General features: G+C 31.7%; 1 protein-coding gene across 1 annotated transcript in view; it reads right to left on the bottom strand.

Annotated features, from left to right (window-relative positions):
- The window catches only part of LOC115878283 (protein timeless homolog), a 469,464-nt gene that overhangs the window by 429,972 nt on the left and 17,768 nt on the right, over positions 1-21,724 (bottom strand). Inside the window, exons 3-5 of the mRNA XM_030894737.1 lie at positions 17,253-17,384; positions 12,861-13,120; positions 6,563-6,713 (exon numbers count right to left, since the gene is read on the bottom strand). Of these exons, the coding sequence (XP_030750597.1) occupies positions 6,563-6,713; positions 12,861-13,120; positions 17,253-17,384 (543 nt within the window). The remainder of the gene's footprint in view (positions 1-6,562; positions 6,714-12,860; positions 13,121-17,252; positions 17,385-21,724) is intronic.

Raw genomic sequence — 21,724 nt, 5'->3', positions numbered from 1 at the left:
CGCGACGATCGCGGTGCTCCACGTGCTTGCCATCTCATAAAATGCCTGTTTTAACTGTTCGGCTCTGTTGCGGTACATCAAAGAGACGCTTCGGAGCCATGCGAGCATACTTTACGGCAGTTCTAAGCGCTCGAGCTGTTTGCGTTGTTTGTTAAATTTTTAGTTTGCTTTAATTCGTAGGATTAGGTATTTACTGCAGTATGATGATATTACCATGATTTTTCTTATTTTATTTTGTTCAGAATTACAAATATTTGTGTTTTGTTCTTAGATTAATAATATTAAATATACCTTTAATAAAATATTTTTATTGCCTACTTATCTTAAGCTGATCTTTGAGAACTTTATTTATCACTAGTGTGTACCCGCGACTTCGTTCGCGTCGGATTAATCATTTGTAATGGTGATGATCAAGCAAAGCAAGAATTTCCATTAACATACAAACTAAGATAAAATTTTCATACATTTATGTCAGCATGAGAAAAAACAATATGGCGATATTATTATATAACTTGGTATAATATTTGAGGGGTAGTTTCATCTCGTTGGAATTTGACTTTCGAAAAATCCGTTTGCCAAAAATAAGCTTTTTACGACAAGCAGTTTAAGCAGAATCGTGATTAATCAATTACCCAACTTTTGGAACACCCTGTATGATTTTTAAAAAATTTCAAAATATGTAAAAAACAAAATCAATTATGCGTGTCCAAGTGTTTTCCCGAAAGGCTCGCCGTATTTAAAAACAAATATTGTAATATTTGTGGGTCGTTTTTCACCTGCTTGGAATTTGAAATTCGAAACCCCCTCTTTATCGAACCTCTACACCCCACAGTCAATCCGTTTGCCAAAAATCAGCTTTAAACGCCAAGCAGTTTAAGTAGAATCGTGATTACTCAATGGTTATATTTTATGAAACACCCTGTATAAATTTTAAAAACCTTAAAATATGTAAAACAACAAAATAAAATATACATGTTTAAGAGTTTTCCGAAAAACTCACCGGTTTTAAATAAAAAATATTCTAATATTTGAGGGGTGGTTTCACCCCTTAGAATTCGAGAGTTTCGAAAAATCCCTTCTTATCGAACCTCTACACCCTAAAGTCAATCCGTTTTCCAAAAATCAGCTTTTTACGTCAAGCGCTTTAAGCAGGATCGTGATTAATCAATGACCAATTAATCAATTTTTCGAAACACCCTGTATACATTTTTAAAAAATCTTAAAATATGTAAAAAAAGAAAATAAAATATACGTGTTCAAGCGTTTTTTCGGAAACTTGACCGTTTTTTAAATAAAAATATTCTAATATTTGAGGGGCGGTTTCACCCCCTTAGAATTCGAATTTCGAAAACTCCCTTCTTATCGAACCTCTACACCCTAAAGTCAATCCGTTTTCCAAAAATCAGCTTTTTACGTCAAGCGCTTTAAGCAGGATCGTGATTAATCATTGACCAGATTTTTCGAAACACCCTGTATACATTTTTAAAAAATCTTAAAATATGTAAAAAAAGAAAATAAAATATACGTGTTTAAGCGTTTTTTCGGAAACTTGACCGTTTTTAAATAAAAAATATTCTAATATTTGAGGGCGGTTTCACCCCTTAGAATTCGAGTTTCGAAAATCCCTTCTTATCGAACCTCTACACCCTAAAGTCAATCCGTTTTCCAAAATCAGCTTTTACGTCAAGCGCTTTAAGCAGGATCGTGATTAATAAATGACCAGATTTTTCGAAACACCCTGTATACATTTTTAAAAAATCTGAAAATATGTAAAAAAGAAAATAAAATATACGTGTTTCAGCGTTTTTTCGGAAACTTGACCGTTTTTTAAATAAAAAATATTGTAATATTCCACCCCCCTTTTTACCCCCTTAGGGGATGAATTTCTAAAAATCCTTTCTTATCTTACGTAAACATCATAAAAGGAACCCCTGTGCAAAATTTCAGCTTTCTAGGGTCAAGGGTTTGGTCTGGGCGTTGATGAGTCAGTATCAGTCAGGACAGTCAGATTTATATATATAGATTTGGCATAAGCTTGGTATTATTTTTGAAATGCTTTGCTTGGAAACTTTGAATAAATAACCCAAACTGGTATGTGAGTCTCTAGTTGCAAAGAATCTTAATGCTATGGCCAATCTTTATTTAACTCTTTCTTTAACCGGAATACACTTTCTAAAAGTTGTATTTTATCTTTCTACGCGGGGGCCAACTAAGTTAATAAGTCTTTCAAAATCAGTAGCGGACATGCGATAAAAAATATTAAAAAACATTCTGTCTGTTTGTAAATCCCGTAGATGTTTACTTTCATTATGTTTCACTGGGATCTACTTTAGAAATTATTAGACATCCAACACCGCCTTTTTTTTCATCTCCTTCGTTTTGCAATAATTATCGCACTAGCAGCCGCTATTAAATATACTCCGGTATCGTCCATGTCCGAACAGCACAAACGCAAGCACTACATTACAATGTGGACGCCGTTGCTTGCAGGCCGAAAGATCTTGAAAAACACGACAAACAGGAAGCGCAAGCAACGCAAGCATAATCAGAAGGAAGAGCGCGAACAGAATCACGAGCAATGTGGACGCACCTTTACAGTTGTAGCAAAAACCTTTCACAATCTAATGTAAAATAGAATAACAATTTTATTATTAATTAGTACAAATTACTACCTAAAGTGCGTCCAACAAGTCAAAAAAGATTTCGACAGACGACATTCCAAAAAATGACAGAAAACACCATTTATCTGTGAATGAAAAGGACAGACAGTACAAACTGTTACTTTCATGGATTCCCCCGCTGGACTATATTATAGATACAGTAAATATCTCTACACATAGATCACAGTAAAGAAACATGTCATATAATGGTAAAGACATTACAATTATTGTTGAAACAGCATTTTGAAACAGCAAACACACACAGCAATATTCAAATTTAAGAGGCAGTTTGATGCTTATATTATATTCATTCCATTATTTTTTAATTGCATCAGCATATTACATTCTTTCCTGTCTAAATTCCTTTAACTCTTATAATACTCAATTGATTTTATTATTTATTGAACACTTCAGAGACAATAACAATTACTTCCGTGCTAAACGTGGTCTCGCGAATATAAGGATAATGCCAGAGCCATTGTGCCTGCAAGTTTATACACATGTATATGTGTAAATGTGCAAAGATAATCCCTTTGTATCTTCGTATAAATTGAGCGTACATAACGGAGTAGATAAGAGCGCTAAAATCGTTCCTCCAAACAGTAGACGCAATTCTAAAGGATAAACAAGTGTGAATTATTAAGCGCTGCATAAATGCATTTTGCATTACGCCCGAATTCAGGCTCTACGACAGACAGGGATTCGCTGCCAGGTACATATAACAGGCAGAATACAGGTAGGGTACGTTAAATACAATAATGCACATAATGAAAGATCACAAAAGATTTTACAATTACTGGAAGTAGGTGGGTAAACTGTTACCAGGGAAGCCAAAAAATCTATACGTCTTTTTTTAAATTAACGACGTATTCTGCATATCAACCTCCAGAAGTTTAGAAGAATCTTGCAAATCACTGTCTAAAAAGCCTGTTTCTTTCATGTCATTCCCGTGTATCTGAGCCTCTTTTTCTTGGGTTTATGGGATAATAGTTATCTAACATACTGGACCTTTCGTCATTCATTCTTCTAATATGACCATACCATTGTAATTATCTCTGAGTAATGATTTCTTTCTGACAGCTTCAAGTTTCTTTTTGTATGTTTTACTAATGGTCGAGAATTCAAAAGCATAAATAGTTATGGGCTCAACGATAGCTTTATATAAGTTATGTTTACCCAAAACTGTAGGGCATAAGCATAATAAAAAAAATCGTGTGTGCGCTCTGTGCGCACATTATTTGCGTAATTATTGGTATTGGTTCATCCACTTTTGGCCAATACTGTACATTTATACGGACTTTTTTACTTATTTTTATCTGCAGAATATGTTGCCGAAGTATCCGGAATACAGTTCAGACCACCCTGTATACTAAATTATTCAATGCAAGTTCAAAATATAGCTTCAACAATGGAGCAACTTAATCCGTGACCGGCATAAAACATTAACAAAACACAAACGATCATTCGCGCCTCCGACAAAACCCGTATCCAATCAAGAAGCATTCAATCAGGCTGCGACAAAAGACCAGGACTGTATGACGGGTACGTCGACAGGGCTCAAGCGGAAACAATACATCCACTGACCTCTTACTGGCTTTTAGCCTGGAGTAGAAATTAACTGGATCCCACCGACTCATAACTAATGAATTGCCATTCAAACACCAACAATATTGACAATGTGCTTAAGGCTGGCAGCGTGCTAAAGTGTAATGATTGATAAGTGATGGTGTCGTAGGCGTCAAAAATAATCGATGTACGGGTACAGAGTGCGACGAAAAGTTCGTAACGAATTGTATTTTTTTTGTTATTAATTTATTGATATTTTCAACATGCCAATAACAAAAAAACTGTAATGGCAGCAAATTGCAAAAATCTTCTTTAATGTAAAAAGAACTATAAAAAAGACTGAAAGTCTCGGTCTCAACGTTCTTCTTCTTCTTCTTTCTCCCTGGTTCCATCCAGTCTTGGATATAGACCTCTTCTAGGTTTTTCCATGCTTCGCGATCTCTAGCCAATCTTATCCATTGTCTTCCCGCCACTGCCCTGACGTCATCGACCCATCTCTTTTTTGGTCGGCCCACACTTCTTGTTGTTCCCCTAGGTCTCCATAGGATTACTTTTTGGGGCCATCGGTCTGGATCCTGTCTTGCCACATGTCCTATCCATTGCCACTTCAGACTTGCCACTCTTTTAACGACATCTATTAATTTTGTTTTTTGCCGTATGTGGGTATTCCGTATTTTTTCCCTAATGGTAACTCCCAACATAATTCTTTCCATGGCTCTTTGTGCTACTCGTAGTTGTTCTGCTGTTTTTCGAGTAATTGCCATAGTCTCTAAGCCATACGTAAGCACAGGTAGAATGCAGCTGTCGTAAGCCTTTTTCTTTAGGTTAATGGGCATCTTTTTATCATTGAAAATATCGCTCATATTTCCAAATGCTACACATGCCAAATGGATCCTGCGTTTGATCTCCGTATTTTGGTTTTCCTTGCCCAGCTTGATTTTATGACCTAAATATATATAATGGTCTACGTTTTCAATAATAACGTTGTCAACAGTAATGTTATGGATATTGTTGTTCATTATCTTGGTCTTCTTCAAGTTCATTTTAAGGCCAATTTTCTGGGATTGGTCATTTAGCTCATTTAGCATGGTGTTTAGTTCTTGAATGTCGGTGCTCAGCAAGACAATATCGTCTGCGAACCTCAGATGGCTATGGTTATATTTCAACGTTATATTAAATTAAATAGTGACACGTGTTTCGCTCATACGAGCATCATCAGACCCTTTGAATAAGAAGACTAAGGAAGGAGCATAATGCTATCCATGTATTCATGCATGGTGGGCAGAAAAAGGACTCTAGGGTTGGGATCCTTGACAACTCTGTTTGACGATTCATTTGGCACATTTGAATTTGATTTGAAATTTTGTGGATTTGTCAGTCTTTACGGAGCTTATTTTATGTTATTTATTATTTAGTCTACTACTGATAGTTGTATAAAGGTAGTAAATCTAGATGGAAATTGTGGCAAAACTTAAATTAACAGTGACACTATCGCGATTTATCCAAAAAGACTCTAAAATAGTTGGTTGTGTAGCGTGCGGTAGATCTCGGCAAAAATCGAGTGAAATAATGGAACAACTTTTCGCTAGTAAGTGACTATATAATATACATACGTGTAGTAAACCGATCATTTATGAAATTCACTTAAATTAACAAATTATATATTTTTCCTTGCATTTTTGCTTTTATTTACTACTTGTCAAAGATTAGATGTCAAAAAATTTAGATACGTCAATTTGACTTACCTGCTTCAGTAGCGTACCGGATGTTTATGGTTATAAATAATTATTATAACTTATCTATTTTTATTAGAATTTTATATTTTTATAACAATTTTAATAACTATCAACATTTATTCACAACGTAAAATAAAAAAAAATATCCCACGTCTACCCTACATCATAGTTTTACATTTTTTAAATAAAATTAGAACGGCACTGATAAACCGGAATTTAAGTAGGCTATATTTGAGGCCCATCGCGGTGGACCTAAGATTTTTGATATGCTCCTTCCTTAGTCTTCTTATTCAAAGATCAGACCTAACAAGAAAGAACCCAAATAAATAACAAATAATAAAAAAGTTCGTCGTAACTTACTAATACAATGAATGAAATGAAACACGTGTCATTGTTTAACTGTCACACACGTGTCACTGTTAATTTGGCGTTACAACGGCAATACATTAAAACGCTTTATTTTACCCAATTAAAAAATATCTAACTACAAAAATCACGTCCTCCTAAATTAAATAAAAATCTGACTTACAGAGGTTAATTTCCCTGTTTGTAATTAAACGTGTACCATCCAATACAAACCTGTAACGATTTTTCACTTACCGGTAGGCGATTTTTCGGTGTTTTCGGTTTGGTTTTGTCGGCGTCAAAATTTAAAGCGTCCAATTTGCTTAACGGCTTGTGATAAATAAGCTCATTGTCGCTAATTGACTTCATCGATTTTACTACGAACGTCCCTCCAAATCTCGAATGCCTGAAATAGAATTGTTTTCGGTTAAAAGCTATTTATTATATTAAGGGGATTAAGGATACGCTAAACAATTCTGTTGACAAAAATAAACTTCCATTATAGGCTTGGTGCATTCTCTGCCGGTGCTGCCACCATCGGAGAATATCGTAAACAACTAATATATAGAAATACAAGAGTTTAAATAGCCAGTACACGAAATATGTATTATTTAATTATCCTAAAAGCGTTAGGAAGTATTCGTGAAAATTCTAAAAATAAATATAAAAAAATAAATATTTTGATATCTTCAGAAGGTTTAACTTGTATTATAATTTATTATTCCAGTTTAAAAAAAATAGATGAGAAATAAATAAAAAAGTAGAAATTAAAAAGTCTAAAAACACTCATTTTATAAAAGAGTGGATGACTTCTGGGCTTCTTAAGTCAATAAATATAAAGAATAAATTATATAATAAATTAAAGCTACATCCGACAAATAAAGAATTAAAAGACAACTATAATAATTATAAGAATAAAATTAGGTCACTAATAACAACTGCAAAGAAAAATTACATAAAAAGAGAATTTAACAAAAACAAAGAGACATCTTCTTCTCTATGTAAGTGTATAAATAAAATATGTGGTAAAACACAAAAAAATAAAGATATAAATACAATTAAAACCGAAGAAGGTCACGTATATACTGATAAATTAAAGATAGCTAATGCGTTAAATGATCATTATTGTACTGTCGCAGAAAAACTAGCGGTTAAAATATCTTCAACAAATAATACCTGTGATATAAACCGTCTGGAAAACAGTCTGTATTTACGTCAAACTTGCGAAGACGAAATAATAAACATAATAAAAAATCTAAAAAATAAAAAAGCTCCTGGTTATGACAAAATTAGCTCGGATATTATTAAAATAATTTCGGGAGATATATCAAAGCCTTTAAGGTGTTTGATAAATTATTGTATCGAAAGTGGTTGTTTTCCGGACTGTCTTAAAGTAGGTGTAATTAAACCATTATATAAAGGGGGCGATAAGGAGCATATAGGCAATTATAGACCGATATCTATATTATCAGTTTTTTCTAAATTTTTTTTTTTCTAAAAAAAACAGTTATAAAAAAACGTTTTTTAAAATTCTTTCTAAAATTTAACATAATATCAAAAAATCAATTTGGTTTTTTAGAAGGCAAATCAACACAGGATGCTGTTCATGCATTGACATCATCAATCTATGATGCTCTAGACTCGGGACATCGAAGCCCGTATATATTCGCTATATTCGTAGATCTCGCTAAAGCATTTGATACGGTAAATCACAAAATACTTTTAGACAAATTAGAGAGATATGGAATACGAGGAAACAGCCTTAGTATTTTAAAAAGTTACCTTAAGAACAGATCACAATATGTTAATTTGGGAGATATTAATAGCAAGCCAGGAAGGATTGAGCATGGTGTACCACAAGGCACTGTGTTGGGTCCGTTATTATTTGTTATTTATATTAATGATCTACTTACAATTAATACAAAAGCAGAAATTTTTAGCTACGCAGACGATACAGCGATATTTTATAAATCTAACTCTTGGTCGAATTTGAAAAGATTAGCAGAGGAAGACTTTCAGACAATTAATACCTGGTTTATCAAAAACAAATTAACATTAAACTATGACAAAACCAAATATATATCCTTCTCTATTTATAAAAATAATGAACCAGATTGGGACAGATTACAAATAACCAATAATAATGTAATACCGGAATGTGATTTTATAAAATATTTAGGGGTTACAATCGACAAACATCTTAAATGGAATATTCATATTAATAATGTAACTAAAAAATTGCGAGGATTGTTGCCGAAATTTAATTATTTGAAAAGTTTTTTGGACGTCAAACAGCTTAGAATCCTGTACTCATCCCTTGTACAATCTCATTTGACATATGGAATTCTAGGGTGGGGTGGTGCGGCTGAATGTCATTTAAAGAGCTTGTATTCTGTTCAAAAATGGTTCATAAAAATTATTTACAATAAAAAGAAAACTTTCTCTTCAAACGTTCTCTTTAAGCAGGCGCATCTACTGGATATACGTCAGCTATACTGCCTAGATGTTTTAAAATTCATTTATCAGGGGAAAATATCTATTGAACATGTTGACCATGAATATGAAACTAGACATAAGGCGTTTTATCCTAGTTTATGCTCTAAAACTTTGGACAAAGATCTTCAAAGTTTTTGCACCTCGATTATATAACATCTTACCAACCTTCCTAAAGGATGTTAAAAGTTACTCTGGGTTTAAAAAAGGGATATGCAAATGGATGGTTGATCGAGGTAGAGATATATTTAATGAACTAGTTAACTTAAAATATACAAAATAAATTTTCAGTGAACATTATATATTGTCATAATTAAATTGTATTCCTTTCCACATACAAGTAATTCTATTACTTTGTGGTAACTCTTTTAACGTTTATTTCGATTCTTAAAATTTAAATTTAGTCTTAGTTAAATTGTGCTTAGATAATGTGTATTAGATATAGTAGCATATTATGTTGTATTGTACTGTACTATTTTGTATCTTGTTTTAATTTCAAGAGAAAATGTTTAATAAACGTTATTATTATTATTATTATTAGTTCAACTACGGTAGAGGATAGTTTTAATCACCGGTTTTGCTAGTGGGGCATAATTAGGGCTATTTCGGCTATATCGAAATGTTTTAAAGGTACTTAATTATGATATTAGAAGATGTTCATAAAATATTTAATCACTAGTTCATTAAAAAAAGTATACCATTAATATTGCGAATTATATTTTATCCTCTCATAGTATATTATGTCTATTTAATTTTTTGGTTATGTAACGAGCACTTTGTTTACTCACTTGTTTCGTCGAAGTGCTTGAATCCATTTTTGCTTTTGATCAAATCGGTGTGAGAAACTATGAAGCTATAAAATGTTGTTTCGGGAGAGTTAAATATTCGGGAAAGTTTACTTATTGAATGTTATTGCACCCAACAACGCCTTAATTACGCTCTCCTTTACGCGATAACATTTTTTCGGCAATTTTATTAACATTTGAAATTGTCACAACACAACACGACGCCTAGTTCGAATTCTTTTTCACTTATTTTTTACTACCCGAAACAGCGTTACATCACACAAACCTCGTACCTGAGTGTTTTATAGTCTCAATAACTGCACCAACAAAAAACTAAAATACTTAAATATTATGAAAAAACCACTATTTCAATATTATTTTAATGCGATCAACATGACGGCGCGGCGGCGTGAAATACATACTGATAATTACTCATTTCTGCCGTTGAAGCGCTGCGGTCGCAATTTGTTGAAATCAACTGAAATGCATCAAGCCTATAGAAAAAATTATAAAACTTTTCATTGTTTCGACACTTGAGTTGACTCTAACTAAAAACCAAATCAGTGGATAGAAATTTGTATCCAAAAAAATTTTATTTTTACCATAGAGTATATTATAGTATTATTTTAATCTATACATGTCTGGCAAAGGAATATCTTACATTCAGATATCTTCAAAGACGATCTTCAGTTTCGTTCTCTTCCATGTTCCTTACCTATATACAGATATTTATTTATTTAAATAAACAATATCTTTAACGGTTTTGGAGCCAAACATTCTCTATTATTCAACCACCCTATATATGTCGACCCCAAAATGTTATAATTATCCTGTGCAACAATGTAGCCTACGTACAGCGCAGCGGAAGCAACCTTTATCCATTAACATTCTTTGTTTACCAATATTTAGAACAATACCAATCGCAATACATGACATGTATCGAACATGTTGGAAAGTTCGTATTAATTAATCTAAAGTCAAGTAATTATGCGTGTAAACAAACGGTGTACCTGTCGGCAAATCATATCCCGAACAAGTTTCAAGCCGCGATTATAAACTTTGATACATTATTGACCTAAATCTGATACTCAATGTGTAAACGCTACATATTATATCCATTAAATTTAACAAGATAATATAGATATTATAACACGAAAAAATAGGCTATAAATGACTTAATTAAAAAGTAGAATTTTCGGTTAAAAAGTCAGATTATTTGATATTACATTAGTAAAAAATGGGAAATTTTAATTGAAGGATAACTTTTTTCGGACTAGATAATTTAATAAAGGATAAAAGGGATAAAAATGCAGGTCTCTATTACAAACTTTATTAGATATGAAATTGAGGAAACTGCAACTGAGTGTGATGAGACCAGGCTTTATCCTAATTTTGCGGATCCGTTTTTTAAATTCCTTTTTAAAAAACCCGCAACTAAAAAGTTAAATTACACTCAATATCTTTAAGTCCACTTGTAAAATATAATACAATTCAACAAGAATCATGTGCACCTAAGCAACGATTAGTTTTAAATATGACTCAAACTATGCGCCCAATTGTTTCGGCTGTAGGTTTTTTCGACTTATAATTTGGCAAAATGGTTATCAAAGGAGTTCGAAAATTTACCTAATCATGAGCCCTCTTTATCAGTTAAAAACAATGCAGGGTTTATCAACAAAATTAAGAACATAACATTACATGATGGTGAAATTTTGGTCTCTTTTGATGTACCTTCGTTGTTCCCTAGCGTTCCAATTCCACATACTTTGGGCTTGTAGGAATTACTGAACGCAAATGGTCTCGACGACAAAACTGTTATTGAATATATTGAGCTTACAATCGCTATGTATGATACAAAATTGTTTTCAATGGTAACGGCAATGGGTAATCCATTGTCCCCATTTTAGGCTAATCTATTCTTGAGCAGATTTGGTTGGTATTTTCCAAAAGTATGGTTTAGGGATGTGGATGATATTTTTGCTGTTTTTGACACACATTCTGACACCATAGATAATTTTATTTCTAAATTAAATAATCGTTTTCCTTCAATTAAATTTACCTATGAAATTGAGAACAACCATAGATTACCATTTTATGTATGTACTAGTTATGAGAAATACTACTAATTGCCTGGAATTTGACATCTATAGAAAAAATACCACTACATGCAGATACATTCCTAATCAGTCGTGTCATAGTGTTGAACATAAGATGGCAAGTTTAAATTTCTTAGTTCATAGATTACTTAGTTTTCCACTTACCAACGAAAGATATGAAATAGAAAGATATTACATTCGGAATGTAGCTGAGTGTAATGGATATGCTTCTTCATCAGTGGATAAAATAATTAGAAAACGTATGTATAAGTTTGCGATTGCTGAAGATTCCACTTTTCAAGTGGAGAAAGATACGTAAAAATATTTTTCAATACCGTTCGATTGAGAGTTATCTCGTGGATTAAAAAGAATTTTTAAGAATGTCAATTATAAACTTGTGTATAGTGCTGATAATAAATTACAACAATTATTAGGTAACCGTAAAGATAACACCTATACTAGAAAGGTAGGGTATTTATGAAATTTCATGTAAAAATTGTAATCAGAAATATGTTGGGCAAACAAGAAGATCAATATTAACTAGATTTAAAGAACATATAGCTCAGATAAGATATGGTAGACCGGATAAATCTTGTGTTGCTGAACATACTGTTGATAAAAAAACATTGTATAGATATTAATAATTTAAACTTAGTTAAACAAGTCTCAAATTACATTACAGGCAATTAGATGCATATGGGAGCGTCAAAATTAATAAATTTAAAGATAGTATGAACAGAGACAACGGTCCAATTCCTTCCAGTTCTCTGTTCCTACTACTCTAGTTGCGGAAATTAATTGTTACGTTCGGTGGGCTCAGACTCGGTTGGCTAGATCTTGCCACGCCCACTCGGTGCCAACTGAGCGAGTATATAAACGCTCAAATTGTAGACTTTAGTTTAGTTTTAATCATCTGCTGATGATGCTAAAAAGTAAAAGTGTTATGGTGTATTGTGGTGATTTAGTATCTTATTTTGCTGTGTAACATCAAAGGTTCCAACGGCCAACTGTAATTATTAAAAACTACCATCTTTTCCTCATATTTTTATACTCAAAACAAAAACTTATTATTTTCAAACCTTAATATTTCCAGTCTCGTGACATTATCAAGTTTTCGTCACAGCTCCCTACACAAACACAATAAATCCCCATAATCGCGTTAACCACTGTAAGGCTCACCTAGTGCCGCTGAACATTTTGCTCTTCTTCTGTCGCTCGCTGGTCTCCCTGTGCCGAATGGCCAAAAGTTCCGCCTCGTCCCGCACTTTTTCCGTTTGGCTGCGCTGCAAAGCGGCGCCGGCCAAATCGCCGGCCCTCTGTTCGCGCAGCATGAACGACAGGATTTCGAGGATATGCAGGTAATAGGCGCTCTCGCTCGACGAGCTCGTTACGTAGAGGATGATGTCGAGCATGCCGGATTGGTGGAGCGCCCAAAGTACCTGGAAAGCAGATTATAGGGTTATTTATAGAGGAAATGGGTGGGCTTGAATAGCTAAATTGTTTTAGGGAAACCGAATTATTATTATCTATACAGGGTGTTTCAAAAAACACTTGCTATCTCGTGGGGAGATTCCTCACGTAAAAATAAGATTTATTTTTCATATCAACATAGGTCCGATTCTGCTTTGTTTCGTAGCTACAGGGTGTTAAAGTCTTCATATTTTTTCGATTTATTTTAATTTTCTTCCAAGTAATTTTAGCGTTTCGAATGAAATTTTGAGGGTAAAAGTTACTATATGTAAATACGTCATATTTTAAATCTAAAAAAGTATCGACAGATTTACCAGGGACATGCGTCTGGGCTATCACTGGAATATTTTTCTACAAAAAGCATGTACGCCACTGACTTTTTTCTCTTGTTAGCGAAATAGTGTAGGCAGTTTAATGCCGAGTAAAAGTTGTCTCTTGATATTTTGTCAATTTCGACCTCCTTGTCAAGATAAACGCAATTTTATTAATTTGCCTTGATTCAACCTCCAAAAAATTTTATTATCATTAACTTACGAAAATTTTAAATAAGTACTCATTGATTCCTCATCAAAAAATATGAAAAAAAGTAGAAACCTATAAACATGGGCATGAAAATGCATAGTTTTAAAGTTACAGGATGTAAAACTTTTTTAAATTAGGTTTTTTGTAGTAATTATCTTAAATACCATTATTTTTTTATTTGAAATTGATGTATGTTGGGCTAATAGTAATAACTAATAGTAATAATATTTAATAATAAATTAGTTAAAATATATAATTTTATTATTAGTTTAATTTTATTAATTTTGATTAATAAAATTGCGTTTATCTCATCAAGGAGGCCGAATGCGACAAAATATCAAGAGATAACTTTTAATTGGCATTAAACGGCCTACACAATTTTTATATCAAAAGAAAAAGAGTCAGTGGCGCACATGTTTTATTTTTCAAAAATATTCCAGTGATAACCCATATGCACGTCCCTGATAAATTTATCGACACTTTTTTAGCATAAAAATAATATGTAGCACTTATATAAACTGTAACCCTTAAATTTCATTCAAATCACTAAAAGTACTTGCAAGAAAATTATAATAAATCGAAAGATCATTAAGACTTAAAGATAGACTTAGATAAGACTAGATTATTAAACACCCTGTAGCTACGAAACAAAGCAGAATCCGACCTATATTTATGTGATGAATAAATCTTATTTTTACGTGAGGAATCTCCCCACGAGAGATGGCACATGTTTTTTGAAACACCCTGTATGTAATCGCAATCTTATAATACTAAACTAGTAAATAATTTTGAAGAACAAAAAAAATAAAAATCAATAGTTATTATATACCAGGTATTCCTTAATGGATATGCAAATATTTAAGTTCTAAATGTCTTAACTTTTGAGATACAGGGTGGTAAAAAATACAGAAACAATTTTAATACTTTATGTCTCTAAGCGTATTTAAGTTCTTAAAAAGAAATATGTATTAAACTCTTTTATTTTCCGCATAATGTATTGCAATAATAAAGATATTACTAACTCATACAGGGTGTCTAAAATTTAACTCTAAATAATTACTAATTTTTAGCGGCAATAGCATGTTGAATTTAAATTGAACACCCTGTATAATAAAAGATATAATGGGTAGAAAATATTTTACTAAAAGCCCTTAAGGCAAATAATACAAAACATATTATTCTCGGTATAATATTTTAACCAAATAAATAATAAAACAAAGTTATCGTGCTTAGGAACGCCAAAAAAGCCTGAAAAACTTTTTCCATTATTTTTTACAAAGTTATGGAACAGATTTGGAATATATATGTATTAGTAAAAATATGAGAGCGGGTAAGAAAAACTTGGCGTTTATTTAAAAGTTTGGTTTTGGCACCACATCGGCATTATTTTGATTTAAACTTCGCAGACAGCGGCTTGTTTTTTGCCTTTTCAAACTTTCATACCGAAATCCAACATAATATAAAATAATATAAAGCTTTACGTTAATAACTGCCAAGGATAAAAGTAAATCGTTTTGGAAGTGAATAAATTTCGTTTCATTAAAATAAAGTATCACAAATAAGATAAGTGTATTAGAGAAAACCGAGGAGCAAACCCCTGGCGGTATTTATTGTACATGGTCTTGGTAATACTGGTATTTTTTTGGTAGTTTTGGTACTAATTTGGTATTATTTGGTAATAAACTGGTATTATTTGGTAATAAACTGGTTTTATTTGGTATTAAACAGGTATTTTGTTGGACACGTGGCGACGGCCGGGAATTTTGCATTGAAAATAAGCCGCCTTCGCGCTTTTTACACGATTTTTTTCGATTGTTTATAAAAACAATAAAAACGATAAAAATATGAAAATACCAATTATTTTGAAACAAATATGAAGTAAAAATAAACTTGAACCAGTATGGCAGAAATCACCGATGAACTAGCATGAGGAAAGTACAATTACTCCTACACTTCCCTTCTCTCAAAATTTTACTAATATTGCCACCTTGCCAATTTAAAAATGCAGCCCAAAAGCTGATTAAAATTATGAATTTATTAATATTTCCCTAAATTAAACATATAAAAATCTTGAAAATAAAGAGTGCCTTGATAGAATTGACAACACTCATTGAATGTTGGCATCAATTAAAGTGGTCAGAAGGTTGAGTTCTCCAGAAAAAAAAAACATCATTGAAAGAAGTTTAAATTTAAAAGATACGATTAGTAGAGGGAGATGGCCGATTCTGCATCCTCCTCCCGGCACAGAAAGTGACGGCATGTGACGTCATCAGCTAATAACGGTTAAAATACGCTAATAGACAAGAATAAACAGGTTTTGTTGTTTTAAGCTAAAAAGCAGTTCAAATCCGTTCAAAGCAGTTCAAAAGCAGTTCAAAGCGGTTCAAACCTGTTTATTCTTGTTTATTAGCGTATTTTAACTGGTCTTACCTGATTTACGTCTGACGTCACTTCCTGCGCCGGAAGGAGGATGCAGAATCGGCCATCTCCCTCTACTACGTTTTTATGTCAAGCAATAATAACATCTTCAGTGGTCCAAGTATGGAATGTCCCACAATATGGCAACCACTAATCAAAAGTGCCAATGATGGCGTCGTCAGTGGACAACCTCATCCAACTCCGTCAGAAGTAAAAGACATGCTCTAGTATATACGCCTAGTAGATTTAGGATTGATATTAGTTCATACTTGAGTAAAGTTGATTATATAGAATACAAATAAATTATTACAATTTGGTGTAAAGACTTAAAGATTAGTGAGGTACAAATAAAAAGGAAGCATGTGGCACAACAGAATCTGAGATATTAGAAATTTAAAAGAATTCGATATGTTAATGCCCTGGCGCCAAGTGCAGTGCAATTTAAAGAGCCTTCTTGGTCGATTCTTAATAAAATTCTTAATAAAATCCGGCAATACTGTATACAGTATGTCTCCGGATTGTCTTTACAAAAGGAAAAACTTTTTTATTATTAGCATTTTGAAAAAAAGCCCTAAAACTAAAAGGCGTCTATGGTAATATAATTTCGATTTCATTCTTTGATAGATCGTTATAATTTTGATTAACGTCATATTTTTTGATGTTGTTAAAATATCATATTTTCCGATAACTATTATAAGGCTATTATCACCCTTTCTGTAGCATTGAATTAAATAAATTTTGTGCTTCTTTGACATTTTAAAACAACAAAAAATATGACGTTTATTAAAATTATGTCAATAATAATCTATCAAAGAATGAAATCGAAATTATATTACCATAGAAACGCCTTTTAGTTTTTAGGACTTCAACTACATTTTCATGATTTTTTTAAATTTCTCTGAAACGGTATGGAAATTTAGAAAAGTATAAACGGGATTAACCATTTTAAAACAAGCAAAAATTTTTATGAAGAATGCATTTTTCTCAAAATGTCAATAATAATTTTTTTTTTTCCTGTGGTAAAGACAATCCGGGGACAGACTGTAGAACGTTTTGTCTCTTTCTAACATGTTTGAATGTCCATTAGGATGCCCCCTTCATTATTTTACACGATAGAAATCAGACTACAGATACAGAATAATCAGAGGTCTGTATACTTACTTGATCATGGATACTGGCATCATTATCTGGACGTCTCTCCATTGAATCAGCTGGTACATACAAAACATTTCTCACTAATATCAGTATGCGTTCAATAATAAGACTATTTTCATCTCCTCTTAAAGTGTATTCCTGTAAAGAAAATTGTCAAAATTAGTTGCCAGTTAACCCCATGCAAGATCACACTAAAAAGTATCTCATAGAAAATAAAAAAGAACAAATAATATTCACAGTTTATTAGTAATAAAAAGTATTAAAAAAAAATGATTTGTATATAAAATTAAATACATAAAAAAGACATCAAACATAAATTTATTGTTTCAGATAATTAGCTCTTAACAAACAAAGATTATTTAATAATGTTTTGACTGTATATGATTTTTTTAATCAAAGAACATACAATAAAAGCTTTATCAAAATATCTGCAATATTACCTTTTTACTACCTAAAATATTTTTATTTATTTTTGCAATTTATAGGTAAATATGATATATAAAATAACAATTTAAAAAAAAATATTCTGAAATATGAAATGTTTGTGTAAAACCTTTTAAAAACGTTTTATTGTTTTTAAACATGTATCTATAATAAATTTTATATATTTTTAGCAGTTTAATAAAAATTTTATTTTATATCATGGGCGAATTTTTAATTTATTTTTTTTACATCCTTTAATAACTATAAAAAAAATAATTAATAACTATAATATTAAAACAAATATGTATATCGTTTGTAAAATTTGTTCCGCAGAAAATAATATAATTTATCTATAATTACTATCAATTAAATAAAATGCATATCTACATATATAAAATGCAAATGTTTAACGCTCTAGAAAGTTGCTTTTTTACTAAAAGATAGCTAATTGGCTCTTCTAAAATCTGTCATCGCCGGATTTTTTGTTTTTCATTTAATTAAAAAAAAATAAAAAGTATTTTTTTTCCTGATGTGGCGGATGCACCAGGCTTCAACTAGTCCATTTATAAATACTTATTATAATAGTTTCGTAACGGTGCAGAAAGTATCAACGTTGGAACGCTTTGTGGATTGTTTTCGGGACTGTCAAAAGTGCCAAGCGTGCGTGTATCGATCGGTTTTTTGTTTTTGTTTAGAATTTCATAACATAATCCTATTATTTTTGTTTGCAATTTGCAATAGTAATAATTATTATTCTTGAAAAGGAGAATGAGAATCCAGTAATTGTTGATAAGTGTTGTTTCAACTGTATACTCACACTAACTCACTTACCTACTTATCCCCTCTTTTATGATCCTGTTACGCGTAGTTTCCTGTTATTTCATTGCAGTGGTAGAATCTTTGAACATTATTTTATAATAAAAAATTAATTAAAACGACTTACTAAACAGAAACTCACAAGCAAAAGTATAAAGCACACGTAGGTATTGGAATTCTTAAAAAATAACCAAGACAGAAATATCAGCTGGACGCCGGACCAGAATCAGCTGTTAAAAATCGATAATCCCTGCCAATATACTTGTGTCTAGCCCTAGCAGGCAACTGTTAAGCCCGACCAATCACGTTAGAGTTTTTGACAAACACAGATGAATTAACACACTCCAAATAACCACGCTAACCAACCTGAATGGTCAAGCTTAATAGTTCACTGCTAGGACTAGACACTTCTGCCAATATGCTTTAATGCGCAAGTCAACCCAAACAGTTCTCAATTTGGACAATGTTCCGAAATTACCAATGACTAAAGAATCCAAGGACAAATAACACCCGAGAGCAAATTGTGACGATGACACCAAACAGTGCCGTGGCACATATTGTTCTTAACCTAGCTGTTTGAAACAATATTTATATTTTTTGATAATTGTTTTGACTACGCCTATGGTGTATCATCCTAATTAATTACGAAAAAAACGTATTAAAATGTTAACAAAAGGTACCAAACTAGTATCGACGTATAGCACATATCAAGTACATATAGATGTTAATTGAAATTGAAGAATAATTATCGAATTCAATAAGAAAACGCTAAAAAGTTGTCTTTAACACATTTACTTTACCTTTAATAACATTCTTTGCCACAATAACCAAAATAACAGCAATGCGTCTCGAATGGTAGTCTAAAAGCTATTACCTAACATCTATTATCGCTGTTATTTATCTGATTTCCCTCTCGAATAATATTTAAAAAATCAATAATTTTATTTATGTATACAGAGTGTCTTAAAAATGAATGTTTTAAATTTATAGAAATATGTATATTTTTAAATTAGCGGTTCATTTCACTCTTTAAAAAGTATTCTACTCAATACAAACATTAAAAAATAAAGAAAAGTACGGGCCAAGTAAATTACATCTAGCTTATTTATTTAATTAAAAATAAAATTAACATCCATTGTCATTCTCCAGGACTATTTTTGGATGAAAAAAACTAATAATTATTAAATTATAACAAACATAGAAAAACAATTCATTGTACAAGACGTAATACAAAAGATTTCCGAACAAAGGATTCCAAGACTCCTTTCCTTAACAATAGAATGCTCTTAAAAAACGAAGAAAAAAAAGAAAAAAGAAACCTTAAATTCGTCCCGTAGGGTCTTTTCTTTAAGCGCTTAACTTGCGATTTAGGCTTTTAATAATGTCCCCATAAAACTTTAATTAATTTACTTTCCACGTCCTTTATCTTGCGTTCTTTATGCCTTGTTTTCGGTTTAGGTATTTGAATTATGCGTCGAAAACATCCGAAAAAAAAGAGGAATTCGACGAAATTTTACTCCTGCTACACCTCCCTAAATAAATAAAAACTGAATAAAAAACATTTTTCGTAACGCTTACAGAAATAGGTACCAAAAGTTTTTTGGTATTTTGGTTCTATTAGTTATTTGGTAGTATTAGTTTTTTGGTATCTTGGTTTTATTAGTATATTATTTTTATTTATTTACTTTTGATAATAACCTTTGAATAAGAAGACTACGGAAGGAGCATAATGCTATCCATGTATTCATGCATGGTGGGCGGAAAAAGCACCATAAAAGCACTCTAGGGTGGGGATCCTTGACAGTTCTGTTTGACGATTCATTTGACACATTTGAATTTGATTTGAAATTTTGTGGATTTGTCAGTCTTTACGGAGTTTATTTTATGTTATTTATTATTTATTCTACTACTGATAGTTGTATAAAGGTAGTAAATCTAGATGGAAATTGTGGCAGAACTTTAATTAACAGTGACACTATCGCGATTTATCGAAAAAGACTCTAAAATAGTTGGTGGTGTAGCGTGCGGTAGATCTCGGCAAAAATCGAGTGAAATAATGGAACAACTTTTCGCTAGTGACTATATAATATACATACGTGTAATAAACCGATCATTTATGAAATTCACTTAAATTAACTAAATTATATATTTTTCTTGCATTTTAGCTTTTATTTATTACTTGTCAAAGATTAGATGTCAAAGAATTTAGATACGTTTGGATACGTTAATTTGACTTACCTGCTTCAGTAGCGTATCGGATGTTTGTGGTAATAAATACTTATTATAACTTATCTATTTTTATTAGAATTATATATTTTTATAACAATTTTAATAACTACCAGCATTTATTCACAACGTAAAATAAAACAACAAATTATTGAGTCTACCCCACGTCTACCCTACATCATAGTTTTACATTTTTTAAATAAAATTAGAACGACACTGATAAACCGGAATTTAAGTCGGCCATATTTGAGGCCTATCGCGGTGTACCTAAGATTTTTGATATGCTCCTTCCTTAGTCTTCTTATTCAAAGATAATAACTAACTTTTTGTTATCAAGATGACATTTTAGACGGCAACTGACATATATGTCATAATATTTGAATCTTAAATATGTATGTAATATAATTTAAATTACTATAATGCAACTTTATACTAAGAAAACATTTATGTATACAAAATACAACAAAGTCTAATAATATAGTTTGAAAACAAAGAATATTGAATTAAAATTGTAAAAGCGCGACCCCCTGTGTCAAAATTAGATGATTAAATTTTCGCAATTTTTACACCATTTAATGACCGGTGGCACCTCTAGTGTTTGTTCGGGCGGTTGGTCATTTACTCCCGCTTATGACCATTAAAGAAAACGTTCTAAAGGGGAATGTTTTGTAACGGTTTATGTAGACCATTGTAGATGTGTCTGTCTATCGTATTTTTTTATTATTTATATTATTTCTACTTTTACAGTGACGTTGTTTTCATTTTACTAAACGGTACAATGGTAATAATTATTTTTTGTTCATTTTTCCCTATGAAGTACACAGTATTACAATACCGGGAAATTATTATTTGAAACATTCGTTCGTGCTATCCGGCACGGTCATTATTTTAAACCGAATATGTCCCATTATAGATTTATTTCTGATTAAACGGCATCGACGTCCGAGCTTTAATGGGGAAGGTCTGCTAAACATCAAAGTCGTAATCGTCCAATTTCGTGTACATTAACGAAC

This window comes from Sitophilus oryzae, unplaced genomic scaffold (genome assembly GCF_002938485.1).
Source record: "Sitophilus oryzae breed Bouriz unplaced genomic scaffold, Soryzae_2.0 scaffold_1507_pilon_pilon, whole genome shotgun sequence".
NCBI lineage: Eukaryota > Metazoa > Arthropoda > Insecta > Coleoptera > Curculionidae > Sitophilus > Sitophilus oryzae.
This window is presented reverse-complemented; position numbering and strand designations above follow the sequence as displayed.